The sequence below is a fragment of the Musca domestica genome, unplaced genomic scaffold (assembly GCF_030504385.1).
Source record: "Musca domestica strain aabys unplaced genomic scaffold, Musca_domestica.polishedcontigs.V.1.1 12, whole genome shotgun sequence".
Taxonomy (NCBI): domain Eukaryota; kingdom Metazoa; phylum Arthropoda; class Insecta; order Diptera; family Muscidae; genus Musca; species Musca domestica.
This window is the reverse complement of record NW_026712155.1, coordinates 17,504,217-17,527,138: the sequence shown is the minus strand read 5'-3', so window position 1 is coordinate 17,527,138 and position 22,922 is coordinate 17,504,217. Positions and strand designations below refer to the sequence as shown.

The following is a 22,922-nucleotide window of genomic DNA, read 5'->3' as shown; positions in this document are numbered from 1 at the left end:
TATGCAAAAGAGAAGACACAAGCTATAAAAAAGCCCAGCAACAATACAACAAGCAATTTACACGCATTTCGCACATAAGAATTCATTAATTTTATCTTAGCTTTTTGATCGCATCGATATAATTTTGGAAAGATTATTTGATATTTACATTTTTTTTTTTTTTTTTTTTTTGTTGCTATACAACTTCAGAAGGTAGCAGAAGGAGAAAAAGGAAAAACAAACATTTAAACCGAAAAAATCCCTTCTTTCTATCCATATCCCAATATTTGCCAAATTTAGCTTTCATACATATGGGAATATGTGACCATAACCATTATCCGTAGTAATTTGGCTTTTCTTCGGCAAATTGTTCTGACTTTACTTCGTTAGGATAGGTTTTATTCTTCTATCGTATCCCATTGTCATCAAATTCTAAAAAGTCATTATCGTTTAACACCTTGGGTGGTGTTGAAAGCATTTTTTTGCAACAAAATGTCTTTTATGGGTGTTACGGTTATGATATTGGTCTTACCCGAGAGAAGGGAGGGAGTTTGTGTGAATTCCTTTAAACCGAAAAAATACGTTTTCTAAGTACCAGTTGGGTTATTATTGTAATAGGAGATTGAAATTGCTACGACATGGCGGTGAGAGGGTTTTGAAATTGTTTGGGAATATTTTTGAGTATAATAAGTACTTAAATTGTTAATTATTTTTCAAAGACTAAGAGAATACTACGTAGCTCCGTTATCTTTTCGAGAACTTTTCGAAATATAATCGAGGATATTAAAAAAAATCTCTTAGTCTTTTAATTGTGATTTTTATACCCTACACCACATAGTGGTAAGGGTATTATGTCTTTGTGCATTTGTTTGTAACATGGAGAAGGAAACGAGATAGACCCATAGTTACTTTTGAGAACCTCCATAGAATCACTTTCTGAGTCGATTTATGCATGTCCGTCCGTCTGTCCGTCCGTCTGTCCGTCCGTCCGTCCGTCTGTCCATGTATTCTTGTGAACAAAATGCAGGTCGCATTTATTATCCGATTGAGATGAAATTTTCCAAACAATATTTTTTTGGCCCAAGGACGAACCCTATTGAAATTGGTGAGAATCGGATCAAATTTAGATATAGCTCCCATATATATCTTCATCCGATTTCGGGTTAAATGAGCACCAAATGTCCACTATCAGTCCAAATTACCTGAATTTTGGGACACCCAACCGAGTTCGGCCTAGAAGCAAGTATATCAAATTTGGAGAAAATCGGTTCAGATATAACTATAGCTCCCATATATATCTTTCATCCGATTTGACCTTTAAGTCCCTCACATTCCTACTATGCACTCCACAACCGTGATATTTGGTACCAGGTATTAGATGGAGCACAGAAATAGCTGTTTTAAATTTTATCGAAATCGGTTCAGATTTGGATATAGCTCCCATATATATCTTCATCCGAATTCGGGTTAATTGACCACCAAATGGCCAATATCAGCCCAAATGGCCCGAATTTTGGCACATGTGACCGAGATTAGCCTTAAAGCAAATACAACAAATTTGGAGAAAATCGGTTCAGAAACAGCTATAGCTCCCATATATATGTTTTATCCGATTTGGTGTTTAAGCCTCTCACATTCGTAATATGCACTCCACAAGAATGATATTTGGTACCAGATATAAGATACAACCCAGAAATAGCTGTTTGTAATTTTATCGAAATCGGTTCAGATTTGGATATAGCTCCCATATATATCTTCATCCGATTTCGGGTTAATTGTGCACCAAATGGCCGATATAAGTCCAAATGGACTGAATTTTAGTACATCGGACCAAATTCAGCCTAGAAACAAGTATGTCAAATTTAGTGAAAATTGGTTCAGATATAGATGTAGCAACCATATATATGTTTCATCCAATTTAGTGTTTTAGTCCCATACATTCGTAATATTCACTCCACAACCGGGATATTTGGTACCAGGTATTAGATGGAGCACAGGAATAGCTGTTTTAAATTTTATCGAAATCGGTTCAGATTTGGATATAGCTCCCATATATATCTTCATCCGATTTAGGGTTAAATGTGCACTAAATGGTCAATATCAGCCCAAATCACCTGAATTTTCGTACATAAGACCGAATTCAGTCTAGAAGCTAATACGTAAAATTTGGAGAAACCCGGTTCAGAGATAGCTATAGTTCGTAAAATGCACGATAGAATTAGATAGATTTTGATTTTGTACCAAATATCTCATAGAGCTCTGAAATGCCCTGTATGAACCTTTTTACGAGAGCTCTACTAAATATGCATAGTGGTGTAGGGTATCATATAGTCGGCCCCGCCCGACTTTTGAGCTTTCCTTACTGGTTTATAATTATTTGTTGAAGCATAATTCTGACGTTTGATTTTTATACCCTCAGCCATATGGGTACAGAGAGTATATATCATTTGATGCGGCCAAAACGTGTCTCATCGAAATAACGGTTTTAGACCATAGGTCTCTTTGGACCAAATCCGTTTCAGGACATTTGGAATCTATCTAGCGATGTCCGTCCGTCCGTCGTCTGTCTGTCTGGCTGGCTGGCTGGTACGCAAGATAAATCTCGAACGGTGTATTCGATTTGATCCAAACTTGGTACATCGTAATATTATTTTTAAACTTAGATCGAGTTCGGATATGGGCATTATTGGTCCATTCCCTCCGGTACATCCTACACAAACTGTCAAAATTTTCAGAGGAAATAATTTATTGCCAGAAAGAGAAAAGATAGTCCGATTTTGCTCCAACTTTGCGAATCCTAATATTTTCATCAGTGCTAGGTAAGGTGCGAAAATGGACAATATCGGTCCACTCCTTCTGGTACCTTCCTACAAAAGGTCAAAATGTTCAAAAAAATATTTTACGGTGCAGAAAGGATCCGATTTTACTTCAACTTTGAAAAATCCTAATATTTGCATCAGTACAAGGTTAGGCGAGAAAACGGACAATATCGGCCCACTCCATCATGTACCTCCGCCACAAAGGGTCAACATTTTGAATAATCCTGACTCTTATAAAATGTGATGTAAGAACCCAATTGTCTTAAAATTACACACATCATAATGTTTTTATTAATCCAAGGTCTGGTGCGAAGATGAAATATATCGATCCACTTCGTCTGGTACCTCCCCCAAAAAAAGGTAAACATTTTAAATATACCCATAAAGCTCATAAAATGCGAAAATTACATTCGATTTTTATTCAGACTTGACACATTCCAACACAATATATGTGATAAAGATGGTAGAAATCGAACCATTCCTGCTGGTACCTCCACCAAAGGTGTCAAAGCTTTGAACAACCAAAACGATTATAAAATCCGAAATAAGAAACCGGTTCTCTTCATATTTCACACATCCCATTATTTATTGTAACACAAGATCTACTGTGAAGATGGGATATACCGATTCACTGCTTCTGGTATCTTCCCACAAAGGGTCAAAATTTTGAATATCTATCAAGCTCATAAAACACGCAAATAACATCCGATTCCATTCAGACTTGGTACATCTCAATAGTTTCACCAACACAAGATCTGTTAAAAATATGGTAGAGATCGGGCCATTCCTTCTGGTACCTCCCCCACAAAGGGTCAAAGTTTTGAAAAACAAAAACGATTATAAAATCCGAAATAAGCATCCGGTTGCCTTCGTATTTCACACATCCCATTAGTTCTACTAACACAAGACCTTCTATGAAGGTGGAATATATCGGTCAACTCCTTCTGGTACCTTCCACGTAAAGGGTCAAATTTTTGAATATCCATGATATCATGATATCTAGGTATCTGCATTTCCAAAAAATTATGTGTCCTTAAGGCATTCATTGAATTTTTATTCCAAATTATTCCAAGGACCCGTGATTTTTTTAAGGAATATTATTTCAAGGACTCCTGGATTTTAAAGAAATATTAATCCGAAGTCTCGTCGATTTTGAAGGATTATTATTCCAAAGTCTCGTAGACTTTAAAGGAATAATATTCCAAAGGCTCGTGAATTTTAATGGAAAGGCTTCAGGATTATAAAGAAAAATTCATCCAAGGACTCGTCGATTTTAAAGAAATATTATTCCAAGAATTGGTCAATTTTAAGGGAATATTATTCCAAGGACTCTTGGATTTTAAAGAAATATTTTCCATTTTTTTAAGTTCATTAAAAATATATTTTATATAAGGTCATATAAAATATTAAGCTAAGGCTATATTCGTGCGGAGCCGACAATGTGTTACCCTACAATATTATAATATATTCGAAGTCATATTTTGATGAAATGTCAAAGAGCCCTGCCCAGATGTTACCCTTAGGTTTTTGAACCGGCGAATTTGGCCAATATTTACGCACTCCGTCGTGTTGTTAGGTATTCAAAACAACTCCCAGCGAAAGTTGTGGTTCATTTTACAGCTAAATATGATCCAATGGTCATGCAAAGTGCTAGAATTTTCTCCCGGTCCTTAACTCTCTTCTGATGCGAAATTCCGTGTCGATTGGACTTCCTATAGAGCGACTACAAAATTTTAAAAATTTAAATTGTTTGTCCATTTGAACCCCTAAATGTACAGGGTTGTCCATATTCGACGGACCCATCTGGCAAAGCCATAACTTTTGACAGAGATGTCACATAGCTTAATCACATACCGCGTTTGAAGCGTCAGTCCAAGCAGATTTTTACCATGAACCAATACACGCAACGCGAGCGCTCTGAAATAGTTGAAATTTACATTCAACAGAAGAAGTCAATTGTGAAAACTCAACGTGCTTTTAAAACATTAAAAAATGTGAGAAGTGCGCCTTCTAAGAACACCTTAAGAGTTTATACGAAATATTGTCGACTGGTAAGGCTATTTCTAATCCGAAGAGGCCATATAAAAGTCGACCAAGGCGATCGGCCGAGAATATCGCTGCCGTACGAGCCAGTGTTGAGAGGTCCCCAAGAACATCCCAAAAACGCCGTTCTCAGCAGTTGGGCATGGCTCGGTCCACTTTACAACGGATTATTCGCATTGATTTGCATTTGTTCCCGTACAAAATTCAATTGACACAAAGAATGTTGCCTGCGGACAAGCCTCGTCGATTGGAATGGGCCCAAAGGGCCCAAAGGTCCGTCGAATATGGGCAACCCTGTACATCTTAAGAACAATCGACTTCAATTCTGACCCTAACCCTACCTCCATGCAAAGTTTCGTGAGGATCCGACGATATTTGAGACAAAACGTAGTGCTGCGGGGTGTAAACATTTTGAAAATATAGAATCTAAAGAAATGGAACAAAAGATATTAATTTTTATTGGTATAAGTTGATTATTATAGATTTTATTATAGATTGGCAAAACACCATTCCGAATTGATGGGAATTGTGAAAATCGTCCCAGCGGTTCTTGACTTATAAGTATTATAAATGAGATCTATTCTTTTTACACATATATTGTAGCTATTTTGCTATATATCCGATGTCTTGGCTTTCAGAATCACTTAAATGACCAGAATGTATTTGTGATTCGGCTGGGATTAAAAATATTCGCAGTTTAGTGGAAATTTTCGGATTTTCTTACATTAAATTTAGGGTCTATTTTACCCGCTTAATATTGTCCGATGACCAAATTGGCCCTAAACTCTAACTCCTTGTACATTTCCGCGTCGATTGGTTCATAATTGTGGCCTATAAAGCAACTGCAAAATCAGGAACATTTTCTGTTTTTGGTTCCAAAAATTTTTCAATCATCTCCAAAAACAATAGGATTCCATTCTGACCCCAACCCCACCTCCATTTTCAATTTCGTGATGATCGGGCAATAATTGCGACCTGTAGCATGTTTACAAGTTAACATGGACAGAGGGACGGACAAACGGACGGAGGACATACATAACTAGATCGACTCAGCTCGATGATATAGAAAGATCCCTATATAGGTTCCTATGTGGGGGACCAATATTTCGAGGTGTTACATAATTTTTGGCTCTATCAAACTTATAATACCCCCAATACATAGTGTTGCAGGGTATAATTAAGACTATCATTTCCATATTGTGGAATTTTAAAGGGATTATCGTTGACATGACTTTGCGTTTTTAAACAATATTTTTCAAGGACAATCAAGGACATGGACTTTCGAAGCTTTAATCCTGTATTCTTAGAATTATTTTTTAATGACTATTAGTCTTCAAATATTCGCTTTAGACTCTTCATAACAGAGCGGCTCTACTCTAATTCTTTACCAATACTTCCCTGCCCATGCATGTTTACATTTCCCCACTCAATTCCTTAAGTGTCATTCTCTCAGACTTCTGGGCGCCATATATGAGTGGAGCGCATTAAAATTCCTTTTATCATTAAATAGGTATAATAACAACAAATTTAAGTTTATGCATGGATTTTGGCATATATATTACCATCTAGAACAACAACAAAAACAACACCATAACTATGGAATTCGCCATGCTGCTAGATGCCACCCACCACCTACCATTACAACTTCTCCACCCATCTTTCTCACCACTTTCAATATACGTATTTCGCATACTCCATTAAACAGGCAATATCGTATCAGCCGGTTGAATAGGGCCGTGGTGGTGGTGGTCGGGGTTGTTAGTTTCTTAAGATAATTTGTATTTATAACCTCGTTTAGTTTGTGAAATTGAGCAAAACATGAAAATACAGTTTTGGTTGAGGTGATGGAACATGGCCATTTCCTTTATTCGAATATCAATATCTGGGGTGGGGGAAAAGGGGGAAGGGGGACTATTGATAACCATCTTTAACTGGATGGTTAACATTGACTTAGTATCGACAGGGCGACGGTATTTTCTCATGGGTGGGAAACACGATAACCTTAAACGCTTTTATGTAAACAGAGTTTCTACCTCTCCCTTTCTCTCTCTCTCTCTGTGTAACACTTGCGTGCTGTTGTAGCTTTGAACTTGTTCCTTGTGTTATTATATGCCTTTTCAGTCGATTACTTTCCCTTTATCGCCATACACATTTTCCATTGTTGCTGTGTGCGGGTATGGGTGTGTGTGTTTATTTAACATAACATTTAGTTTTGTTCTGCCTCATTTGTTTCGTTTGCCAATAGAATATTTAAGAGATTTCCCGATTTTGATGGCGCACAAAATTTCGGCGTTTCGACTGCCATTGTAGTCATTTTTTTGCTGCTGTTATGTTAATATTTGTTTTTTTTTTTGGAAATTTGACTTCGATTTTCTTAAAGCTTTTCCAATTTTAGTAATTGAAATCAAAGGGATGTGTGGATGTATGCATGATTGCAAGTCTAAGGGTCATAGGCTTTAATAAATGACCGGTTATGTGTTTAAGGATTTGTTAAACGGCAAATATTATTGCATGGAAAGGGATGTATTTTTCATATGTCCTATAATACCACTAAGACGAAAAATATATACTACAAACAGAAGAAGGAAAGTCGCGGGTTTGTCCGTCGAATTTGATTATTTTTTAATTCCTTGATTCCTTGATATTTAAAGAACTTCTGTCCATGACTCTATTAGATTCTAAAACTAGAAATCTTTGATCCCAAATCGGGCATTTTTAAAGAATTGTTCATTTAAGGACTCTTGGAGGAAAAATTGTGAACCTTTAATAAAAACGCATTCAAGAGCTTCGTGGCGAAAACGGTGTTTTAATTTTTTGTTAGGGACACCGAGAAATTTTGAAGAGCATTTATATAAAAAACATTGCATTTTTACAGGACCTTTAGGACTATCAATGCAGAGTTTTTAAAGACATTTTTCAATCACTCTTGAACTGGAAATCTTGGACAATTATTGAACTTGTAGAAATCATTTTCAAGGAGTTTTATAGTGGATTCTTATTTTTTTATATTGTAAAGGAGATTAAAGGATTACATTTCAGGGACTTTTAGAGCTACAACCATCGATTTTTATCGATAATTTTTTCAAGAACTGATGGATTTTTAGGGACAACATTTTACGAATTCTTATGATAAATTTTTGTTGAATATCCTAAGGATTTCTAGAGTTAGTTGTGGAATTTTACACAACTGGCATTGTAGACGTTTTTATTTGTGGGTTTCTACAAAATGTGTTTTTCCAAGGATCATTGGGGTTATAATCTTGAATTTTTGGCCTTGATTTTTTAATATATTTCCAGAGAAGACTGAAATTATTATCCTGGATTAAATATAGTTTTGAGAAACAACAAGTTTATAATCAGTTATTAAAAAAACTTAAATATATTTTTAAAGCTTTTGAAGACTTGTAGATTTTTAGAGGATATTTTTCCAATGATTTGTGGATATTTAAGGAAGCTGGAATTTTTTTAAGGTCCGGAGGGTGAACATTTTTCCAAGATCTAGAATATTTTTCGCAGAACTCGTAGACTTTTAAGGAATATTTTCTAAGGACTCTAATGTTTTTGCAAAATATCGAGGATTCGAGGAGGAATTGCTTATTAATTGTAATCAACAATTTCTAAGGATTATTTTTCCCTAGACTCGAGTATTTTCAGGAATATTTTTACGGAATTGTTTTCTAAGGAATTGTGATTTTTGAAGGAACATTGTTTCAAGAACTCGTAGATTTATAGAAATTAGATTTATTAAAATTTGAAGCATGCTTTTCGAAGAGATCGTGGATTTCAAGGACCATTTCTTCCAAGAACGTAAGGATTTCTTTAATGTTTTTTTAAACAAAATTCGTAGCTTTTTTTATTTTTTTGGATTATTTTAACAGGGCTAAAATAGCTAAAATATTAAGAGGATAGAAAGCTGTTTTTGACGAGTCACAATTCATGGATTTTTAAAGTGTGTATTTAACAGGACTTTTAAAGCTAAAATTGGGGATTATTAGAATAATTTCCTTCAGATCTTTTAAAGGATTATTTTTGCTAAAAGCGTGGATTTTAAGGAGTATTTTTTACGGGCCCTCAGTTAAAAATACAACTTATTTTAAGATAACTACTTTAAGATGACTAAACTTTTGGAGGACTACAATCTATGATATTGAGAGAGCTACAATCTATGATATTGAGAGAGCTACAATCTATGATATTGAAGGAATATTTTTCATGTACTTTCAAAGCTAACATAATTTTTTTTACTAAATTTTTATGATATATTTTCAAGGACTACCCGAACAACAACTGTGAATTTTTTAATATATTTTTTTTCAATGACTCTATGAGTTACAATATCGAATTTGGGTGGCATTTTATTAAGAAAACTATAAATGTGGATTTTTCAAAGAAAAATGTTCCTAAGATTTTTCAGGGGTACAAATGTGAATTTTTATGGAATGTGAAAACAGGACTCCCAGATCTTCAAAGGATAATACTCCTTCAGGATATTTTCTTTTTTAAACAAACTACGAAGAATATAATTTTGTATTTTTAAAAAGAATCTTCTTTTAGTATTATAAGAGGTATTACTAAGGAACTCTCATGTTGTCATCGTGGTTTTTACTTACTTTCTGACCTTAAATCTCGATTTTTATGTGGAAGATTTTTTCATTAAATCTCGAATTTTATTGGGAAGATATGTTTAAGGGAATCTAGCTTCATTTGTTGATTTGATGAATATTTTTAAGTATTTTTTAAAGGAATATTTTTTAAGGAACTTCAGGCTGCAGTATCTGTTTTATTAACAAAAAATAAATACTCTCAAAGCACCTATACGGGATGTAAAAAAAGTCTTTTAAAGGACTTTCAGAGCAACAAACAGGTTTTTTTCTTTAAAAAATATTTTTATCAAATTTTCGCTCATTTTTAAGACTATCTACCAAAGACGCCAATAGTTAAATTATAATTTTTTTAAATATTTGCTCAAGAGCTTTCGAGCTGTAATCGGGCATTATTTGAAAAATGTGTTTCAGAGATATTGAGATCTAACAATTCTAGGTTGTGGCCCTAGGGGAGGGGGGTTTCAACGTTTTTTTTAATTTTTCTAAATTTATAATAAATATTTTTGAAGAATTTAAGAGCCTTATTTAAAAATATTTAAGGAATACATTTTTAAGGAATATTTTTGAAGACTCTAAGCTATTATCCTGGTTTTTAAGGGATATTTTTTCTAGGACTTTTGGGATGTTACCCTTTGGGGTTTAAAAGCATTTATAGCCATATAGGAGACTTTTTTTCAAAGATTTAGAGGGCTTAATCATAATATTAAAAGGAAAAGTTTTTTAAGGATTTAAGGACTTCAGTGGTTAATAGTTAACGAATATTTCCTTCAAGGTCAAAAATCTTGGTTTATTTTGGTGGGATTTCTTTACTGATTGACTTTTAAAACTTCATCGTTTATTTAACAATGTTTTCTTATACACTCACAGAGCCATGGTTGTTGATCTGTTTAGGAATATATTTAAGGACTCACGATTTGTAATCTTGTTTCTTTTTTTTTTTTTTAAGAAAAATTGTCAAGGACTTTTACAATTAAATTTATTTTTGTTTAATATTCTTGTCAGCCATTTTTTGTCGTATTTTTATCGTATATATAAGAATTTCACTCGTAAATTTTTAAAGAATATTTTCTTAAAATACTCTTATACGTGTTAGATGATATTTTGGGGTTTTATGGATAAATTGGCGGTTTCTAAGTTTTTATTTTCCAAGGAATCTCCATACTAAAATATTTGGGTTTATAAGAATATATTTTTGCAGCATTTAATGATATGAAATTATTTATTTAAATTTTATATCATTTTTTTTTATATTTTTTCAACCACTGTAAACTTCCAATTTTCCATTCCCTACCCAAGTTAGTTTTAATCTAACAACACTTATCCATAGCAAATCGAATACCAGTTACTTATACAAAACCAATTCACATCAACTTTTGCTAACTCAATCTTAACCTTTATGTCATAAGTGAGATTGTTGTTGGAAACGAGAAACAATTATCTATTGCAAATTGCATTTATTTCTCTCTTTTTTTGTTCATTCAATCACTTTACAAATATTTTTGCATATTTTCTACCTTGTTAGCAATCAGTATGGAAAGTGTCCTACACAGCTGTATAATACAGAGAGAGAGGAAAGAACAGAACTTGGAAATGGGATGAGTGTTTTCAAACAATACTACAGTGGAACCAGGTTATGAAGAATTTGGAAGATTAAATTATCTTAGTTATACATTTCAAGTAAATTCGGACAAAACTGTAGAGAAGGCTTTTAAATATTTCAAATTAGGTTAAAAAGGCCATATCACAACTTGAGTGATTTGAGAAACGGAATAATGATTCATGGTATTATTTGAGATTTAATGGAAATAAAGGTCAATTTTAGGAGTATATAAAAACATGTCATTGCCCACGCTTTTAAGATCTTAAAGGTGGACGAAAAACAAGTCACCACATTCCAAAGGTAGATTTTTTAATATATCTGCGGAACATATCCTATAATGCCAAATAAATTCGGAAATATTTTTCTCATATCCCCGTCCCAGTGTGCATCACAAGCGGATCCCCACTTATGCATATAAATAATGCCGGTAAAAACTCGCAAACAAAAATCTCGAACATCAATACATCAAACCAACCAACCAGCCAACCGACAAACATACAACCGGTTTAAGCTCCTGGCATTTTCAAACAAATTTATACAGCTACATATTTACTTGTGAATGGTGTGACTGAATAGAGAAACTTTTCTCGTTTAACAAAAATCCACAACACAAAAACTTATGTGGCTTCTGAGATTTTTCTCTTTATTGTGGTCAGAGTTCAAATTATGCACAAAAAAAAGGATAAGAACTAAAATGGAGGAGACGAAAAAAAACAGATATCATAGGGAGTTAGATGAGGTTTTTTTGGAGACTATTTGGAGCAATTGTCCACATAGTGTAAAAAAAAAATTTGGTATGACCACAATTTTAAATTCTGTTTTTGTGTAGAGAGAAAACCAATTACAGACTGCCGTCATTTCTAAGCCACTCGTCCGACAGATGTTAACATATTCCAGTGACTGCTCATTATATTGTTTATAAGCGCTCAATAGCATTTTGGTGAGAATTTTCCAGAAAAATGATGATTTCTTTATATTTGGCTGGAAAACCAAAAGTGGCTATCGTTAGAGTACTCCAGCATTTAAATGTGAATAAATCTTTTGTGTCGTTGTGTGCTCGTTACCGTGATATTGGTAGCTTAGCCAGACTTCAAGGAAGTGGACGGAAGAAAACAGCAACATCAGCAGAAATGGTCCTTACCACTATGTGGTGTAGGGTATAAAAATGCATCATGTCGCTCAACCCTTTCTGAAAGTCCCTATAAAAGATAAACTTCGACTTTAGATTTCTATATCCTACACCACAAGTTGGTCAGGGTATTATGTTTTTGTGCATTTGTTTGTAACAGGCAAAAGGAAACGAGATACACCCATAGTTCCTTTTGATGATCTGCATAGAATCACATTCTGAATAGATTTATACATGTCCGTCCGTCCGTCCATGTATTTTTGTGAACAAAGTAGAGTTCGCATTTATCACCCGATCAAGATTAAATTATGTACAAATAATTTGTTTGGCCCAAGGACGAAACCTTTTGAATTTGGAGATAATCGGTAAAAATTTAGATATAGCTCCCATATATATCTTCGTCCGATTTGCTTTTTATTGTGCTCCAAACGTTTAATATCAGCCCGAATAGTATGGAATTTTGCATATACAACCAAATTAGGCCTGAAAATAAGTATGCCAAATTTGATCGAAATAGGATAAGATATAGCTATACCTCCCATATAAATTATTCATCCGATTTGTTATATTTGTCCTCCGCAGCCGTAATATGCACTCTGTAAGAACAATATTTGAGGAAATATAACAAATACAGCTCAAAAATACCTTTGCTAAATTTTATCGAGATTAGTTCAGACTTGAATATATCTCTCATATATAACTTCGTCCGATTTACATTTTATTGTGCACCAAACGTCTAATATTTATCCAAATGGGATAGAATTTGGTACATACGACCGAATTGAGTCTAGAATCTAGTATGCCAAATGTGGTGAAGATCGGTTCAGATATAGCTATAGCCCCTATATATTGGTCATCCGATTTATTATATTTGTTACCCACAGCCGTAATATGCACTCCGTAACAATGATATTCAGGGAAATATATGAAATACAGCTCAGAAATATCTTTGCCAAATTTTATCAATATCGGTTCAGATTTAGATATAGGGTGTAGTGGTGGTGTAGGGTATCATAAAGTCGGCCCACCCGACTTTAAGACTTTCTTTGCCTGTTTCTTTGACTTTTAAGTCTTGTAAAGGCCCATCTAAGATAGGTAACGTTTTGTATAGTCCTCCTATAAGATTACCCCCTGATTTTAATTATTTCAAAGGCCCAAACCTTATTTCTCAATCGCTTATAACTGAATTATTCATCATGAAATTTTATTACATCGTGACAGATATAAGAGAGTGAATAAATATTCTCAATTGCCATTTTTATTTTAAGATCTTCCTTGAATAATATTTCTCCCTATGCACCTACATAGGCCAATTTTCCCCCTACAAGTCATAATTTTCATTGTTTATCTTGTCTTTAGAAACAAAGCCAACATATCTTACATCTCGAAAGAGGGATCCTTGTTTACATCATGACATTTGTCTTTTAAAACTACCGCAAACACCAACAACAAAGTTGTAAACAAAGTTTTATTTTCAAATTACAATTCAAATACAAATTCAGAACGACCTGTGCTGTAATAAGATCTAAAACTTTATCTCTCTCTCTATTTTGCATACACTCCCTCACACACATACATACACATAAATTTGCATAGTTTCACAAACGACATGTATTACCACACTGTGTCATCCCACCGTTCATTCATACATCTCCTCTCCTGGTTCTCTCGAAAAAAACAAACAAAAAACCGAAACTTCAACTTTTATGCCCACTTTAGGGCACAAAATAGACCAAAAGTCAAAAAAGCAGACGAAAATAAGTGTTAATTGTAAAAGTAAAAAAAGAAGAAAAAAAGAAGAAGAAGGAAGAAGAAAAAAAAAACACAACAAAAAAATATAATCTTGCAAGGAAATCCACAAAATATGGTTGCACACTAGAAGTTGCAGCAGCAGCAGAAGAAGTTTAACAGAACCAACGAAAAAAAAACTTTTTCCTCTGGGGGCTGTTGGCCTTGTTGTCTCTGTCATTTTTCTTGGTTAAACCTAGTAAAGCTCCGAAAAAAAACATTGGAGATTTCTGACTCATAAAATATGTGTAGGTATGTATGTAAATATGTTTGAGTTCGCCACAAACAAACAAAACGAGAGAATAAAATACGGAAACTTACCAACTACTTGTAAATGCACCCGAGCACTAACTTTTGGCTCTGTTGACACTTGACATTCATAGGCACCAGCATCACGGGCCTGTACATATTTTATTTGCAATGTCCAAAATTTGTCGGGTTGTTTTAAAGCCAAAAATCGTTGGTCAGCAATGAAGACAGCCCTGTGGATAGAAGAGGAAGAAAAAGAAAAGAGAAAACGAAAAAAATATATATTAACAATGATTGAAATGTGTTGAGTGCCTGAATGATGGAAAAAAATATGAAGAGGGTAATTCATACAAATATGATGTATTGAATTTTTTTTATAATTTTGAAAAGTATTACAACTTTTTTAATTGAAACTTTAAATTAAATTTGGTTTTCATTTTAAATCGCCATATTATTCTTTCGTCGCACAAAAAATTATACTAATTTGATATATTTTGGTACATTCTATAACCTGTCGATGGAGATTTAAGATCTATTATAATTCAACATAGGCAAGAGACTAACAAGAAAATAAATAAGTAAGTTCGGCAGGGCCTGAATACCCTCCACCATTTACAAGAAATTTGGAAATTAAAAAAAAACAAACTCTTTGAAAAATAGTCTAGGCTATTAGAATATTCAAATACGAAACTTGAAACAATTCCGGTGAATAACGTCGCTAAAATTATCAAAATACCGAATATAGGGTGGTACCGTTATATGGGGGCTATACGAGCACCTGCATAGACAATTTTCAGTCACAGGTTGTAGTACCCGCTACGAACTGTAAAAACGAAATTTAAATAATTTCGTTGAATAATGTCAATAAAATTATTAAAATACCGAATAAAGGGTGGTACCGTTATATGGAGGCTATAAAAAACATGGACTTGCATGAGCAATTTTCCGTCACAGGCTGTAGTACCCGTTACGAACAGAAAATGGGAATTTTGAAACAATTCCGGCAAATAATATCCCAAAAGTCATCAAAACACCGAAATTATGGAGGTAGCCTTATATGGGGGCTATACGAAGACGTGGACCTGCATAGTCAATTTTCTGTTATAGCTTTCAGTACCTATTAGGATCTACAAATACGAAATGTGAAACAATTTCGGTGAATCATGTCGCCAAAGTCATCGAAATACCGAATATAGGTAGGAATCCTTATATGGGGGCTATACGAAGAGATGGAACTGCATGGAAAATTTTCTGTCACAGGCAATTACGAATTTTGAAACAATTTCGATGAATAATATCCCAAAAGTCATCAAAACACCGAAATTGGGGAGGTACCCCTACACGAAGGCATGGACCTACATAGCCAAATTTTTATTATAGTTTGCAGTACCCATTAGGATCTACAAATACGATATGTGAGTAGTACTCATAATGAACTGTAAAAACAAAATTTGAAGCAATACCACAACGTGGACCTCTACTGCACATTTTCAATACCAAAAGTCCTGCAGAACAAACACACATCTGAGTAAAATTCTATCAACTTACTTCAATTCGTTCAGAAGCTAGAGTGATCTCCACAGATGGATTGATGGACGGACATCGCAAAACACACATAGAATTTTATGCTGAATAAACAGTGTGAGATAAAAAAAACTGCAACAAACTCAAACACCATAATTTTTACATTTTTTATACCCTACACCACAAGGTGGTCAGGGTATTATGTCTTTGTGCATTTGATTGTAACAGGCAAAAGGAAACGAGATAGACCCATAGTTCCTTTTGATGATCTGCATAGAATCACATTCTGAGTCGATTTATGCATGTTCGTCCGTCCGTCTGTCCATGTATTTTTGTAAACAAAGTACAGTTCGCATTTATTCCCCTATCCAGATGAAATTTTGCATAAATCATGTTTTTGGCCCAAGGACGAACCCTATTGAAATTGGAGATAATCGGTCAAAATTTAGATATATATCTTCGTCCGATTTGCCTTTTATTGTGCACCAAACGTGTAATATCAGCCCGAATAGTATGAAATTTTGCACATACAACCAAATTAGGCTTGAAAATAAATATGTCAAATTTGATCGAAATCGGTTCTGATATAGCTATAGCTCCCATATATATTGTTCATCCGAGTTGTTATTTTTGTCCTCCGCAGCCGTAATATGCACTCTGTAACAACAATATTTGGGGAAATATATCAAATGCAGCTCAGAAATACCTTTGCTAAATTTTATCGAGATCGGTTCAGATTTGAATATAGCTCCCATATATATCTTTATCCGATTTACCTTTTATTGTGCACCAAACGTCTAATATTTGCCCAAATGGAATGGAATTTGGCACATACGACCGAATTTAGTCTAGAAGGTAGTATGCCAAATTTGGTGAAGATCGGTTCAGATATAGCTATAGCTCCCATATATATTGTTTATCCGATTTGTTACATACAGCCGTAATATGCACTCCGTAACAACGATATTCAGGGAAATATATCAAATACAGCTCAGAAATATCTTTGCCAAATTTTATCGAGATCGGTTCAGATTTGGATATAGCTCCCATGTATATCTTTATCTGATTTCAAATTAATTTTGCACCAAATGGGCAATACAAGTCCGAATTTAAAAGATACAAATGCTTCGGCATATTTAGTCCTTTGAATTTTAAATTATAATTATAATCATAGCGTGTATGATTGAATTCTCCCATAAAAACTTTTAATTATTAAGTGGAGCTCAACTAAATCAGCAAAGTGGTGTAGGCTGTCATAAAATCGGCCCCGCCCGACTTTAGGACTTTCTTTACTGGTTTTATTATACCCAACCGCTTTTTGATCATTCATTTTCAATGATATAATATTCATTACATTTTAGTACTTTTGCACACTTATAGTAAGAATTTCTACAAGCGCTTTCTGTATCAAAGCCAACTCAACATAATTAATTAATTAATTTAATTTTCTCGATCGACACAATAACAATTGTACCTTATTTTTTTCTTTTTAGTAATTTGAGTAATATTTTGGAAACCTGAGCTCTTTCCCTAGCTCATTGCCAATGGCAGCACGATTTCTACACTTTCACACCAAGAATAACCCTCTGGATTCTAGCTTCATTCACATGGGCTGGGCCTGGATTATCAGTCAGTCAGCAAGTAAAGACAACCTCTTCTTTTCCAAACTGTAACTCCAAATACCGTTTTTAATACCCCAACACTTTACCACTAAGCAATGAAAAACTTCAGGAAATGCAACTTTTTTAAGCTTCAAAGTATGTGAAAACCTCAAGAAAAATCTGGTAGTTTACCCAGCAAGTAAGTAAGTATGAAACCAAACAAACAAACAGAAATTTACACAAAAGTAATAAAATCAATCTTTACTTCGAATACTTCCTGTTTTTTCGAAACAAAATATATTTAGAGATTTCCTCAAGGTATTTCAAAGTAAGTGCATACAAATATACACTCACACACATTTATACGCTCGCATTGGAGTATATTTACTTGTGTGTGTTTAGTTATTTACTCGATACAACTCTTGAGTTTAGCAAACGAATTGCACAAATGATTGCATTTAGGCCAAATGTTGTATGGATTGGATTGATGTTCGAGGGTCAGTTTGGCAAAAGAGATTTTCATCATTTATTTTTCTAAGATGCTTTGGAACGAGTGTAGTTCTTAGTAAGTATTTAAAAACACTAAGCTCATACGATTTCAAGAATGTTGTGAATAAATTAAGGAGGAGCATGAAGGGGAAGCAATATAAAGTAAAGCTAAATAGACAAAGGAATGTTGGGGTTACATAAAAAGCCTATAATGTACCTCATTACAACTTTTACGGAGACTTTATGGGAAATCTATCAAAAGAGGAAATTGTTGAATTTACTTCGAGAGAACTGCTATCCCGAGAAAATATGAAAACGAACCCAAAATTTTCAAAAGTAGGTTGCAATACTTCAAAATCGACTCCCTCGGCCATTACCTCATCTATAAAGACTCCATCGGTCGTCAGCTCGTTTATAGAGACTCCCACTGCCGTCAGTTCGACTATAGAGACTCCCTCGGCCGTTAGTTCGACTATAGAGACTCCCTCGGCCGTCAGCTCGTCTATAAAGACTCCCTCGGCCGTCAGCTCGTCCATAGAGACTCCCTGAGCCTTCAGCTCGTCTATAGAGACTCCCTGAGCCTTCAGCTCGTCTATAGAGACTCCCTGAGCCTTCAGCTCGTCTATAGAGACTCCCTGAGCCTTCAGCTCGTCTATAGAGACTCCCTGAGCCTTCAGCTCGTCTATAGAGACTCCCTGAGCCTTCAGCTCGTCTATAGAGACTCCCTGAGCCTTCAGCTCGTCTATAGAGACTCCCTGAGCCTTCAGCTCGTCTATAGAGACTCCCTGAGCCTTCAGCTCGTCTATAGAGACTCCCTGAGCCTTCAGCTCGTCTATAGAGACTCCCTGAGCCTTCAGCTCGTCTATAGAGACTCCCTGAGCCTTCAGCTCGTCTATAGAGACTCCCTGAGCCTTCAGCTCGTCTATAGAGACTCCCTGAGCCTTCAGCTCGTCTATAGAGACTCGCTGAGCTTTAAACTCGTCTGAGTCTTCAGCTCGTCTAGAGAGACAAGCTGAGGCTTCAGCTCGTCTAGAGAGACAAGCTGAGGCTTCAGCTCGTCTAGAGAGACACGCTGAGGCTTCAGCTCGTCTAGAGAGACACGCTGAGGCTTCAGCTCGTCTAGAGAGACACACTGAGGCTTCAGCTCGTCTACGGAGACTCCCTGAGCCCTCAGCTCGCCTATAGAGACTACCTCGGCCTTCAGCTCGCCTATAGAGACTATTTCGGCCCTCAGCTCATCTATAGAGACTCGGTGGGACTTCAACTCGTCTATATAGACTCCCTGAGCCTTCAGCTCATCTATAGAGACTCCCTGAGCCTTCAGCTCGTCTATAGAGACTCCCTGAGCCTTCAGCTCGTCTATAGAGACTCCCCGAGCCTTCAGCTCCTCTATAGAGACTCCCCGAGCCTTCAGCTCGTCTATAGAGACTCCCTGAGCCTTCAGCTCGTCTATAGAGACTCCCTGAGCCTTCAGCTCGTCTACAGAGACTCCCTGAGCCTTCAGCTCGTCTATAGAGGTGGATCTTCAATAGAAACACATAAAATTTCTGTACCTTTTTATGTTTATCTTGGTTTTCATCACATTGTAAATCTCAGCACTAAAATTACATTCAAAATTAATATTTTCCCAATACATATATCGTCTTGGCCAATCGTACAACAAATGCATGCATTAATACCAAGATATATTCATATTCTCTGATTAATATTATCATTGTCAAGAGATTAATTTTCCAATTAGTATCCTTGTAAATTAGTCCTTTCACATTAACCCAATGCTAGCCAAATATTATTTGACATTTGAAATCTTTTGGAATAACAACACATAAATACACTCATTAGGTTGTGGTGAAATATCTCTGGCAATTTATTTGTATTGGCTTGGATCAAACTATAGAGGAAGTGGTGGGGAGTGGTGGGGATTGGATGGAGGCAGGAGATATGACAACGAAGGTTTCCTATCATTCTCTATTGCCATAATTACATCCATGCAAATGATGTGAATATCTGAATGCTTCCCTTTCTCTCTCCGCCTCTCTCTCTTTCACTGTTTCTGTTTATCTCCATATTTGTTCACAGACACTTATGTAGATTTATATATAAGCTGTAGATTTGCCATAAATTTGTGGTAAATTAAGTATTCCAAAAATGTCATTATATTTATTCAAATGGCCCATTGCCATTGCAACGATAGGCAGTCAACCAGCCTAGTGTAGAACAAGCAACAGTAGCTTAAGATTGCTGGGTTTAAATGAATTTGTCTTCCTGCTGAGTGTATGTTTGACACTGCCATTGACAAACATTGATTTGCAATGTGTCATTGAATTTAACTACCAGGATTTATTCAAATGACATTTGTATTGTCAGTGCAAATATTGGAACTGAAGTCATTTAAAGATATGGGATGCGAGTGGGTGTTTTAAAAGGGTTTAAATATTTCAGATTATTTAAGAAAGCAATTTTTAGTTATTCGGAGGCTTCATATTTTAAAGATTTTAAGCAGAAAGTCTTCTCAAATTTATCTTCAGATATATGGCAGCCAAGAAATCTTGGATATAGACAGTAAACCTTTGTCTCCCACATTTGTCGCCACTGTTATGAGCTTAACACTGGGCCTTCAGCTCGTCTATAGAGAATCGCTGAGCTTTCAGATCATCTATAGAGACTCCCTGAGCCTTCAGCTCGTCTATAGACACTCCCTGAGCCTTCAGCTCGTCTATAGAGACCCTGAGCCTTCAGCTCGTCTATAGAGACTCCCTGAGGCTTCAGTTCGTCTATAGACACTCCCTGAGCCTTCGGCTCGTCTATAGAGACCCCTGAGCCTTCATCTCGTCTATAGAGACTCCCTGAGCCTTCAACTCGTCTGTTATTAGCTTAACACTTACAATATCATTTTCAGTATAATTTTTTTTTTATTTCCACAATCCCCATTTATGAAATACCCAATTACGTAATTCATATTCAAAATCACCCATTTACATTACAATATTATTTTAAATTACAGCATATCATTTCGCAAAAATTGGGCTATCATTCATTTTGCAAACTATACATATCGGTATATGCTACCAAAATGACATTATCATTATTGTTTGTTTTTGTACTCACACGCACACACACAGCGATGAACTCAAATATTACCCGGAAGTAGCAAAACAAAAACTAAACTCAACAATAAATTGCCCTTTTGCTGGCATTTTATTTCCGGGGACAATTGCAAAATTCTGGCTGGTTCTTTTGTATTTCCCTCTCATATCGATGGTAGTAAATTCGTGGCTTCCCTGCATTCAATGCAGTTTTAGTGTTTTTGAAAACCATTCAACCGAAATGTCATCGATAATACGGCTATGAACCATGACAAGGTTTATGAGAATTTGTGGAATTTGGTCAAATGTAAAAGGAGGGAAGGGAATAGATTTGTAAGACAAAAAAAGCTAGAAAAGACCAGAAAGTCTCTATAAAAAATCTGAAGACCAAGGAGTCTCAATAAATGAGCTGAAGGTCTGGACCGCTCTACAGGCTAGCTGAAAGTCAGAGACCAGCTAAGGGCCCAGGAATTCTATAGAAATGATCTTAAGGCCCAGGGTGTATTTAAAGGTGAACTTAAGGCCAGGGAGTCTCCATATACGAGTTGATGGACCGGAAGTCTATAGAGACGAGCTGAAGGACCACAGAGTCAGTAGAGACGTTCTGAATGCTCAGGAGGTCTCTATTGATGAGCTGATAGGCCAGAGAGTCTCTAGTCACTATAAAAGATCTGATGGACCAGAAAGGCTCTGGAAGTCTCTATAGACGAGCTGAAAGCCCAGGGATTCTCTATGGACGAGCTGAGACCCAGGGAGTCTTTAGAGGCGAGGGGAAGGTTCAGAGAGTGTGTGAGCTAATAGTGCAGGGAATATCTAGAGGTGAGGTGAAGGCTTAGGAAATATCTAGAGTTGAGGTGAAGGCTTAGGGAATATCTAGAGGTGAGTTGAAGGCGCAGGGAGATACGCTCTAGAGATACGCTGAAGGCCCAGGTAATCTCTAGAGACAGTAAAGACCCAGACCCATATACGAACTGAATGCCCAAAAAGTCTCTAAAGATGAGCTTAATGCCCATCGAGAGGAGCTGAGGGCCCAACGAGCCTTCATAGACGAGCTGAAAGCTCTGGGAGACAAGTTTAAGGCTCAGTGAGTCTCTATAGACGAGCTGAAGCGCCAGGGAAGCTCTATAGACGAGCTGAAGGCCCAGCTGGTTTCTGTAGACGTGCTGAAGTCACAGAGAGTCTCTATAGACGAGCTTAAAGCCCACAGAGTCTCTATAGACGAGCTGAAGAACCAGGGAGTCTCTATAGACGAGGTGAAGTCGAGCTGAAAAACCAGGTTGTCTTTATAGGCGAGCTGAAAAGCCAAGGAATATCTCTAGACCAGCTGAAGGCCCAGGTAGTATATGTAGCTGGTGGCCCAGGAAGTCTCTAGAGATGAGTTGATGGTTTAGAAAGTCTGAAGGGCTGAAGGCTCAAGGAGTCGCTAGAGACAAGTTGATGGCTCAGGGAGTCGCTAGAGACGAGTTGAAGGCTCAGGGAATCGCTAGAGACGAGTTGAAGCACCAACTGAAGGCCCGGATAGTCTTTGCAGACCAACAGAGTCTCTATAGACGAGTGGAAGGGCCAGGGAGTCAAGGTTGTAGCTGTTATTGATCGACCAACAGCAAATTTGTAGCATTTGGTACCTTTTCGTGCACTTAGAATCCCCTCTAATCTCAGACCTCCACAACTAGTTTGCATTAATGCAAAATATCGAACTTCTAGTTTTTCCTATGACTAAATTATAATGTTGTAGAATTATGTAACTTTTAGGACACTTGAAGTACGAGTTTCCTTAAACACCGCCTTACATCACATCTCTGGACCTAGGGTGAACCCCAAGCCGTACCATTTGATTCGTTTTCGTATTATATAGAAGTGTGAATTATATGAAATCTCATAACTCCAGGTCTAGAATGATGCTCATGCAATGTTCCGCTTAATTACAATGTTGTACCACTTTGTACTTTTTAGTACTCTCCCATCTTTTGTACTTCGGAATTCATTAAAATATGCGGTTAAGTCGAAAACC

General features: G+C 36.0%; 1 protein-coding gene across 1 annotated transcript in view; it reads right to left on the bottom strand.

The window, feature by feature from the left end:
- LOC101894428 (hemicentin-2) overlaps positions 1 to 22,922 on the bottom strand; it is a 211,386-nt gene that overhangs the window by 42,242 nt on the left and 146,222 nt on the right. The window contains exon 4 of the mRNA XM_059118334.1: positions 14,284 to 14,444. Coding sequence (XP_058974317.1) covers positions 14,284 to 14,444 — 161 coding nt within the window. The remainder of the gene's footprint in view (positions 1 to 14,283; positions 14,445 to 22,922) is intronic.